Raw genomic sequence first — 10,288 nt, forward strand, 5'->3', positions numbered from 1 at the left:
AACCATGTAGTTACTAATTTAAAGTTTGCTACTAATGTTAATCCTGATGAACTAACAGAATGCAACACTGTATCATTTGTAATAAAGTCATTGGGCATTAAAGACACGTTATGTATGTTTCTCGGGAGCTGTAGCAAGGACATTAGCCTGAAAACCCGGACAACCTTAATGGCCAGACAGTCTTGAAGTCAGGGCAGCGGGGCTCCTGTTCCTTCACTCCACAAAGACAAGGCTGACCACAAGTACAGCTGCCTGTCCCTACTTCATTATTTTCTTGCTTCAGAAGGGTTTAGGCCCAGGACGGGGAGAGGAATCCTGTAACACTAGTAGATGGCTGGATTCCTTTCCCAGAGCCAGTGGGGTGGTTTAGGGAGAAAAACGTGTGTTGGAGTTCTGAGCTGGGTCTCTAGGGCAACCCCAGGACCACTCGGGCTCGGTGGAAACAACATGACAGAGCCGCCTTAAGGCTGTGGACTATCTGGGCCTTTTGCTTCAGCAGGAAGCAGAATCCTGAGGCTACCCTCATGGCTCTCAAAACCTCTGTCCCTCAGTGTGGGTGGTTTATCAAGCCAACCCTTTGTGGGGTTCCCACTGCATCTGCCCTGTCCCCAGAGGGAATGACTTCTCGTGAAACCCAGGACCCGAGCAGAATCGACTGCCTATGAGCTCATTATTGTCCCATGGCCTTGTCTCTGCAGCTGTATGCCCTCACCCACCCCCAGAGCATCACCCTGCCCCCACAGAGAGGCTTGGATAGGCAGGGGACCAGCCAGCCAGTCAGTCAGTCAGTCCAGCATCTATCCCTGCCTTTCTTTCCCAGAGGTCAGCAGATGTACCAACTGAAGACGGCACAGAATGGCCCTAGAGAATTGGGTACAAAAGAACCCCAACGGAACCTACGGGCTCCTTTTGTTGTTGGTTTTGTGTGTGGAACTGGGGATGGCAAGCAGGTCCTTACTTATGCTAAGTGAAGGCTTTATTGTTGAGCACACCCTAAGCCCTGATTCCAGTGCTGAATCAGACCTGCAAGGCCCTTAGTTAACCCCACTTACTGGGCTCTCTGGGCACCGGGTGTCCTCATCTGTAGAATGGCACTCTATTTGTTTCTTGCTCCTGGGTAAGATTTTCAGGGGGTCTTTTGGAAGGCTGTAATACATTGCATTGTTCCTATTTCCATTTCAAAATGCAGTTTCATTTGCAAAAAAGACTCCTGCTGCGTTTTTAACACCATCCCCTCCCGCCCCCACCCCGGGAACAATCGAGATCCCCACTTGAAGCTATGAGCTGTCACCAGCTTTTTCACAACCCTCCCAGTAAGCCAGGTGCGCTCCCAATCTTGCTATTCGGACCAAGCTGTTTGTTGTTGCTTTAAGTCAAAGAGCCCGAGAAGTCCTGGGAACACTCTGGCAGGCTTATTGTCTCCACCTCCCGCTCCCACTCCACCCTCTCTCCCCACTGCCATCACCCAGAAGTTTCCAGAGGGCAGACAAACGGTGCAGGAGAGCTGGCTTGGCCTTCAGGGGTTCTCATTTTGAATTCTGGGGTTCCCAGGCTCACACACCCCCCCTCCCACGCCCCCCTCCCGCAAAGATCTGGTTTAACTTCCCAAACTCGACTGGGGTGACTTGCCAAACTGAGGCCTTGGGAACCCATGCAGAGGACAGGCACCGCCTGCACAGGGAGGGGCAGGTGACCCGGAGTGAGAGAACAGTGACTTTAAATTGCAGGCTGTGGTGGGTCCCACGGGAACCGAGCCCAGCCCAGGAAGCGGCAGCCTTTCTGCGTGGTCAGGGAGATCGGAACAAGGGGCCTTGGTCAGTCACCAACTCTAGCCAGAGTCCTTCGGGACAGCTCTCTTACCAAGGTCGTCTCTAGGCAGGCCCGCCTCGCCTCGTGTGTTGGATCTATGCAAGAAACAATCCTCTCAGGAACGGGACTCCCCAGATGGCACATTGCAAATCAGGCTGTGGTGGGAATGACACCTCTACAGTTGAACAAAGAGGCCATCCCACTCGCACCAGCAGGGACCATAAGCTTCAAAGGTGTTTTAGGTTGAGTGACAGGACAAGATGGCACTGCGCCTCCTTCGGGACCATGGGGATGTTTTGAAACCAGCCAAGGAACTAGCTAGCCTATATATACATATACATACATACATATATATATAAGTTTATTTTTATTTGTTTGTTGGGTGGGGGGAGAGTATGGGCACGCCAGGGCCTCCAGCCACTGCAAACGAACTCCAGACACATGCACCACCTTGAGCATCTGGCTAACATGGATCCTGGGGAATCAAACCTGGGTCCTTTGGCTTTGCAAGCAAGTGCCTTAACCTCTAAGCTGGCTCCCCAGCCCCATATATGTTTTTTGTTGTTCGTTTTGTTTTTCCAGGTAGGATCCTAGGCTGGCTTCGTTTGGCCTATCCCACATTTTGAATGTACTAATTGTTCACCTGGAAATGTTTAACTTTAGCTATGGCTCTCGTCTCAATTTACAAAAGGGTTTTAGAGCTGGGCATGGTGACGCATGCCTTTAAACCCAGCACTTGGGAGGCAAAGGTAGGAGGACTGCCATGAGTTTGAGGACCCCCCCCCCCCCGACACTACATAGTGAATTCCAGGTCAGCCTGGGCTAGAGTGAGAACCTACCTCAAAAAATAAAATTAAAAAATTTAAGTTTTTTTTGGGGGGGAGGGGAGCTGGGAGATGGCTCAGAGATGAAAGGCACCTGCAAAGTCTGACTCCCTGGGCTTGATTCCCCAGTACCCACATAAAGCCAGATGCACAAAGTGGTACATGTCTTGGGAGTTTGTTTGCGCTGGCCTGGGGCCCTAAACGTACCCATTCTCCCTGTCTCTCAAATCAATGAATAAATAAAAATAAAGGTTTTACTCTGGGGGTATATGTAGCTCAGTGTGGTAGCATGCCTGCTTAGCATGGGTGAGGTCGTGGATTCCATTTCCAGCATGACCAAAAATAAATAATAAATTCAACAAGTTATTTTGAAGAACTTAAAGGGAAAACTGTGCTTAGCAAGCAAGTTTCCCTTCAGCTCAGTCCTGTGTCCTGGGATCTTCCCTCCCAGGTTCCTGGCAATGCTGTCTTCCAGGTGGAAGAGCTGGACTGCTCTAGAAGCCCATCCCAGACGCCACCTGAGGAGGAAGGAAATTGTTCAGCTATGTGCCAGGCTCTAGTTACAAAGGGGACAGAAAGACAGCCTGGAAGTCCCAAGCCAGATCCTGGATCCAGATGTACGTCTGTGTCACTCTGGGAAAAGCTACCTTGGGTTTCATGTCGCTCTGCTTATTCATTCATCCATGTGAGGGACATTCGGTGACCCTCTCTAACGTGTGCCTGACGGTGTGGGAACTATGGGACCTTAAAATGGGCAGGACTTTATCATCGACAAGAAAACTGAAGGGTTGGGCTAGGGGTGCTCAGGAAGCATGCCCAGGCAAGTCTGCCCAGCAGCCAGCCCTAGCGGAGGGTACTAGGAGGGGGAGGGGAGAACCCTAAATGCAAAGTTACTGGTTCTCGGAGTGCTCTGGAGAGGCCTGGTTCAGAGGCCAAGACATGGAGTTGACCCTTTCTATGAGGGCTCCAATGGCTGGTGGGGACTAAGGCTTAAGAAACCCCTTTTCAGCCAGGCATGGTGGTGCCTGCTTTTAATCCCAGCATTCAGGAGGCTAGAGTGAGATCCTACCTCAAAAATAAATAAATATCCTACCACACACAAAAAAAAAAAAAAAAAAAAAAACCGAAAAGAAACCACTTTTCTAGATCCAAAGGTTCTCTGGGTAAGCAGTGATAGAGGGTTTTGTCCCCCTCCATCTCAGGTAGCTGTCACACAGGGAAAGACACCAAACCTTCATTCACCCTAATCCCCCACCAGGCCTCCTGGTAGGAGGAGGCTGTTTAGCCTGGAACCACTCCCTCCTACTTTGGGAAGGCTAGCACCCTGGGGCTTTCTTCATCGTCTAAAAAATAATAATAACATGTGCTTGAGGATAGGGCTCAGTGATACAGCACTGTCATGCAGGCAGCCCTGGGTTCAATCCCTGTTTCTGAAAAAAAACAAAAAAACAAAAAACAGGACAAAATGAATTCTTCCCTCTCCTCCCTCTCTTCCTTTCTTTCTTCATTCTTTCCTTCCAGACAAGGTCTCATGTGTCCTAGACTGGCCTTGAACTTGCCATGTAGTGGAGCATGACCTTGAGCTTCTGATCTTGTCACCACCTCCTGAGTGCTAGGATTACAGACATACGCCACACTTGTTTTCATGTGGTGCTGGAGATAGAATCCAGGGCACCCTCTCTCTCCCTCTCCCTCGCCCTCTCCCTCACACACACACATCCAATGCCCATGAACACAGCCCTTTCCCATTTGGGAGAAGATGCTTGACACATAGACCATGCTGGTGTTTGTGGTGTGAATAAGCAAATCCCGATAAACTGATCTTTCCAAGCTGTTTCTGGATTCTTTTTTTTTGTGAATATCCACTTAGAAAGCTATCTCCCACCCCCCCCCTTGCCAGGCGTGGAGGCAGAGGTAGGAGGATCATTGTGAGTTCGAGGCCAGCCTAAGACTACTACATAGCGAATTACAAGTCAGTCTGGGCTAGAGGGAGATCGTACCTCAAAAAAAAAAAAAGCTATTTTTCTTCGTTCGACATCCTTTTTTCCCCCCTTGAAGCACATTATTTTTCTCTAACAAAAAGAAGAGGAGGAGGAGAAAAACAAGGTTGGAGGTGTAGCTGTGGCTTAGTGGCGGAGCCATGCCTAGCATGTCTGAAACACTGGGTGCACCCCCAACAGAGGGAGGAAAAATAGAAGTAAAAGAAAATTACCCAAAATCTATCTCCAGCTGGTGGATTAATTTCCTCCTCTTCTGTCCTGGGCAGCAGGAAGAGTCGCCCACTCGGGCCTTCAACTCTCTCCTTTTCATTCTGTGAAGGTTACCTGCTCCAGCCCCTAAGTATTCATTCAATCACCCCTATCCGCAGTCTTTAGGGTTTCCAGCAAGAGTAAAAGACAGAGAAGAGAAGTTTAGTGCTCAGGCCCCTGAGCCCCAGGGGCAAACAGATTGTTCTATTCTGTAGCTGTCTGGAACACGTCTAATCCGGGGCCCATCCCCCTCCCTTCTTTCGGTCCATAAATGTTTTCTAGGAAGTCATTCTCACACCTGTAAAATGGGAGAGAGGCCAGGGCCTGGATTCTAGCCCTGCAACTTAAATTCTAGCCCTTTCCAGTTCTGTCTCAGTTTGCCTGGATGGTTCTGTGGGTCGAGCTTTTTTTTTTTTTTTTCAACAAAATTGGGGTGGGGGTAGGGGTGTCTAGAAATGGCAGTGGCCTGACTTCTCTGGCAAGTGTCATATGTCACGAGCAGGCTTTTTGCCCGGCAGCCTCGCCAGTCTGATCTGGTTTGGTTCCTGCCCGCGGGGGGCCTAAAGTGTCTGATGTAAGTTTGGTTCTCTCTTCCATCAGGGTCCTCGTGTCCGAAGTGGATAAACCTTTACAGAAAAGAAAAAAAAGGTCGAGGTTTTCCGAACCTCCCCCCCCCCACCCTAAGCAATCACTCTCAGCCCTAGGGCATAGCTGCCAGGACAGATTTCCTGTGGCCCCGCCCGAATGATGAAACCCTGGATATCCATTGCACTCCTGGGCTTTTCCAAAGATCTCAGGCCTCGCTCCAGACTGAGGAACTCTCTTGGTCTTTTTAAATTTTTCTTTTCCCCCAAACACAAAGCGCACAGAGGGGCTCTAGGACCCGGCGGATGCCCTGAGCTCGCTCGCTCTCTCGCTCGCTCTCTCTTTCTCTCGGCTGCTGCAAACCGTGGCTGCACCGTCGGGCTGCGGTCCAGTCCCTAAGGCCCGCGGGTGGGTCAGTATGTCGGTCTGTATGTGGATCCTTGTTCTCAGGCCCTGGACCTGATGCGCCTATGAACACTCTTCTACCCACCCTCCCAAAAGCTGTCCTTGGGGACCGTTGGGGAGCGAGAGGATGGGATTTGGAGCCGGTGTGGGGGGGAGGCACTGATGTCACCATGAACCCATCCCCCTGGGACAGTACAGTAACCGGCGGACAGACAGGTGGGATCGCCAAGCCTGGAGTTGCTTGGTCTTGGAAACCCCCTATGTCCATAGCTGCCCCCCCCCATGTCACCAGCTGGGGACTGACAGCGTGGGCTCCTGCGCGACGTCCCATGAGCATCCATCAACTTGTGGGCATCCATCCACTCGTGGGCACCCTATTGTGCCCTCGTTTCGGGGGCTTCCAGACTCTGGGGGGGTGCCTTGTCTTCTCATGCCCACCCGTCCCCCTCCCAGTTCCCCTGTCTGTCACCCGACAGCGGTCACGGGCTGCTCCCCTCCTCCCTACAACCCCCCCCCCCCCCCGCAAGACGACCCTATAATAAACAAGTCTTTCCTTGATCCTCCCCTGCCGCGAGCGCCCTCAGGGACCTTGGCAGCTGCAGCCGCCGCGGATCCCTTCCAGAAAGGGGGCGTGGCCGCGGCTGGTTGGGGGGGGATGGTGGTGGTGATGGTGGTTCAGGCCTCCAGCGTTCTGGGGCTTCATGGGGGCGGGGCCGGGCTGCTGTCACCGGGCAGGAGAGAACGTTGCGAACGTGCGCCGGGAGCTCATTGGTGGAGGTGGGCCACACTCCCGGGTCCTGATTGGTCCTTGGCGCAGAGGAGGAGGCGTGGCCTCGCCGCGCTAGTCCTTATAGGCTGCTGCGCGCTGCTGCTAGGGATCGTAGGCAGGCCAAGGGGGAGGTGCGGGTCCGGGGAGAAAAAAGAGGGGACAGGTCTGGGCAGCGCTCGGTGGTTGGCACCAGTTCGCTCCCTCCCCATTCAAGCGGCAGGACGCACTCGTCCCCACAGTCCTCGCTGACCGCGCTAGCTGGTGAGTGTCCCCTCGGTGTGTGCTGATCTGTGTGTGCGCGTTGGGGAGCGGGGACAGCCTTAGTCTCATGCAGAGCCCACCCCCCAGACTGACGGCTGTCCCTTGTCCCTCTTGTCTTTTCAGCGATTTCTGCGATCTCTCTCTCCCTCACTCTCATTCCTGAGCTCATCAGCTAAACGCCCTGGCGTCCGACCTCACCATGCCTAGCCTTTGGGATCGTTTCTCGTCGTCCTCCTCCTCTTCATCCTCATCCCAAACTCCCACCCCCGATCGCCCTCAGCGCTCCGCCTGGGGGTCGGCGGCCCGAGAGGAGGGCCTTGACCGCTGCGCGAGCCTGGAGAGCTCGGACTGCGAGTCCCTGGACAGCAGCAACAGTGGCTTCGGGCCGGAGGAAGGTGAGCGGTGGGTTACCGAACACAACCCGAGGGGGTTGGTGGGAGGGTGGAGGGAGAGGGAGGAAGCGCGGGGCTGCAAGGGACCAAAAGCCAGCCCACCGTGGCTTCCTATTCCAACAGGACCCAGATTACCAGTGGCTGGAGGTTGGGGGTGGGGATGGATGATAGTAGAAGTGTGGGGTGGAAACTGAGGCACTGAATGGGTTAGGTAGGAACGCCGGTTTCTTCACAAAACAGCACCTCCCCAGCCTGAAGCTGCTCTCTGATGTCCTTCCCCGAATGTGTGTGCCTCCTTCCAGATGCCGCGTACCTGGATGGTGTGTCCCTTCCCGACTTCGAGCTGCTCAGCGACCCTGAGGACGAACACCTGTGTGCCAACCTGATGCAGCTGCTGCAGGAGAGCCTGTCGCAGGCGCGACTGGGCTCGCGGCGCCCCGTGCGCCTGCTGATGCCAGGCCAGCTGGTGAGCCAGGTAGGCAAGGAACTCCTGCGCCTGGCATACAGCGAACCGTGCGGCCTGCGGGGGGCACTGCTGGACGTCTGCGTGGAGCAGGGCAAGAGCTGCCACAGCGTCAGCCAGCTGGCCCTCGACCCCAGCCTGGTGCCCACCTTCCAGCTGACCCTCGTGCTACGTCTGGACTCTCGCCTCTGGCCCAAGATCCAGGGGCTGTTGAGTTCGGCCAACTCTTCCTTGGTCCCTGGCTTCAGTCAGTCCCTGACTCTCAGCACGGGTTTCAGGGTCATCAAGAAGAAGCTGTACAGCTCAGAGCAGCTGCTCATAGAAGAGTGTTGAACTAAAGTGTAAAGGGGGGGGGGCGTCGAAATGCCGTCCCCCCCCCACGCCGGAGACAAGGAACTTTTTAATTTTTTTTTGAGGTGGAGACCAGCAGGCAAGGGCGCAGAGGCTTGATGCTTGTGTTAGAAAACTGACAACAGCCACCTGAGGGCGAGGAGAACCAGGTGGGAGGAGGAGGTGTTGAGTGCCAAGGAAGGTCGCTGTGTGGTGTGCAGGTGGCTCCCTATTGGGGCAGATGCCCTTCAGTACTGTAGCATGAAACAAAGGCTTTGGGGCCAAACCAGGCTTCCGGCTGGATTGTGTAGGTATAGCATGTACCTTTTTATTTTTGTTATTACTGACAGTTACAGCAACAGTGGTGTGATGGAGCCAGGGGCAGCTGGGCTGCACTGGCCTCTGCCAGGGGGGGGGGTGTGCTCGTGGAGGAGGGGCGGGGGGAGGTCTCCGAGGTAGTCTGTGTATCTCATGGTCTGAAGGGACCAAGTGTGTTTGTTGTTTGTTTCGCATCTTTTGTTTGGGGATCGGAGCTTCACTACTGACCTGTTGTAGGCAGCTATCTTACAGACGCATGAATGTAAGAGTGCGGATGGGGTGGGTGTTAGGATCACTTGGGATCTTTGACACTTGAAAAAAAAAAAAACAACAAAAACAAAGAAAAGCAAACACCTGGAAGCTGCATCCAGCCCATTCCCCACCATGTACTGGAGATTGAAGTGTGAGGGGATGGGGCTGAGGGGGGCTGGGGCTGGATCCCCTCCCCCAGAGGAGTGCCATCTGGGTCTGCCATCTAGAACTGTTTACATGAAGATACTCACTGTTCATGAATACACTTGATGTTCAAGTATTAAAAACCTATGCAATATTTTTTACTTTTCTAATAAACATGTTTGTTAAAACATTCGATTGAGTTTCATTAGCGCCATGAAAAAAGGGGAGGGGGAGAGCTGAGCCACTGGTCAAAGCAAGTTTCATCAGAGTCTGGGGCGCCAGCCTGTGTGTTCCTTGACCCCTTTTCCGACACTGCCTGCCAGCCTGGTTAACAGGTATGTGGACTGTGCAGTAGGGTCAAGAACCCTGGCTCCCTTGGCTCTGCTTCCTGAAGCTACCAGGGGAATGTGTTGGAAAGTTCCTCAAGGTGAGGGATGAGTCAGACCTCCCTGGGAGCCAGAGTCTCAGAGGAGGCTCCCCAGATTAGAAGATCCAGGTACCAGGGACTCTGGGTGGCCTAAGGGCCTTTTTAAAATCCACAAGAGGCTCTAATTTCTTATTGTGAGGAAAGTCACAGTTCAACTTGGTACACAGTAAGAATTTAATCTTGATATAAAAAAGGCTAAGAGAACAGGGTGTGGTGGCGCACGCCTTTAATCCCAGCGTTCAGGAGGCAGAGGTAGGATCACCACAAGTTCGAGGCCACCCTGAGACTACTAGTGAATTCACTACTAGTGAATTGCAGGTTAGCCTGAGCTAGAGTGAAACCCTACCTAAAAAAAAAAAAAAAATTTAAAAAGGCTAAGAGAAATTCTGAAAGGGATAACAACCCAAGTTTCTCAGTAGACAAGAAACCTAAGCTCAGGAGGTGTGGCCTAGGCAGGGGCAGAACCCCCAACACACACAATAGTAGGAGAGTGGCTGGTGTGTCCCCTGATTTCTTTATCAGAGAAGGGGCCCAATAAGAGAATAGGCCTGGTTGATTTCCTTATCAGAGAAGTTGGGCGAGAAGCCTTCCCCTCTTCTCCCTCGCTGGCTCCTGGGTCCACCCACACCAACTGGCCTTTGGAGGGAGAGTTCTTATCTCCTTTGTTTCTTTTCCTGGTCCCAGGCAGGCCCTGTGCCCTCAAAACTATAGAGTACTGGTTCTTCTACTCATCATGGAGTCAGATCACTGAGGGCCTAGATCCAAACAGATCTCTTGCAGCGTGGGTGCAGCTCACTGGTAGAACATGCAAGTTCTAACGTGTGAGACCCTGGACTCCAAGCTCAGCATCTCCCAAACACACATTCCCCCCCCACCCGCCACACACACACACACACACACACACACACACACACACACACACACTTCACATTTCAGACAACCTCCAGTGAGATGAGAGCAGAGCCCATGAATCTGTGTTTGCATCAGGCTCGCTCTTTCTAGCGCCCTCCACCAGAGCTGTGGTTTCTCTGCTTGGCTTGCACACTCTGTCCTTTAAGGC

The 10,288-nt window shown here is 53.0% G+C and overlaps 1 protein-coding gene across 1 annotated transcript; it reads left to right on the top strand.

The window, feature by feature from the left end:
• Positions 1-6,750: 6,750 nt before the first annotated feature.
• On the top strand, positions 6,751-8,991 carry Ddit4 (DNA damage inducible transcript 4). The gene is made up of 3 exons (XM_004657901.2): positions 6,751-6,902; positions 7,026-7,297; positions 7,597-8,991. Exons 2-3 carry the CDS (start codon positions 7,102-7,104, stop codon positions 8,088-8,090), a joined length of 690 nt encoding a protein of 229 aa, XP_004657958.2. The 5' UTR covers positions 6,751-6,902; positions 7,026-7,101; the 3' UTR covers positions 8,091-8,991.
• The last annotated feature ends 1,297 nt before the right edge of the window (positions 8,992-10,288 follow it).

Source organism: Jaculus jaculus, chromosome 18, assembly GCF_020740685.1.
Source record: "Jaculus jaculus isolate mJacJac1 chromosome 18, mJacJac1.mat.Y.cur, whole genome shotgun sequence".
Lineage (NCBI taxonomy): Eukaryota > Metazoa > Chordata > Mammalia > Rodentia > Dipodidae > Jaculus > Jaculus jaculus.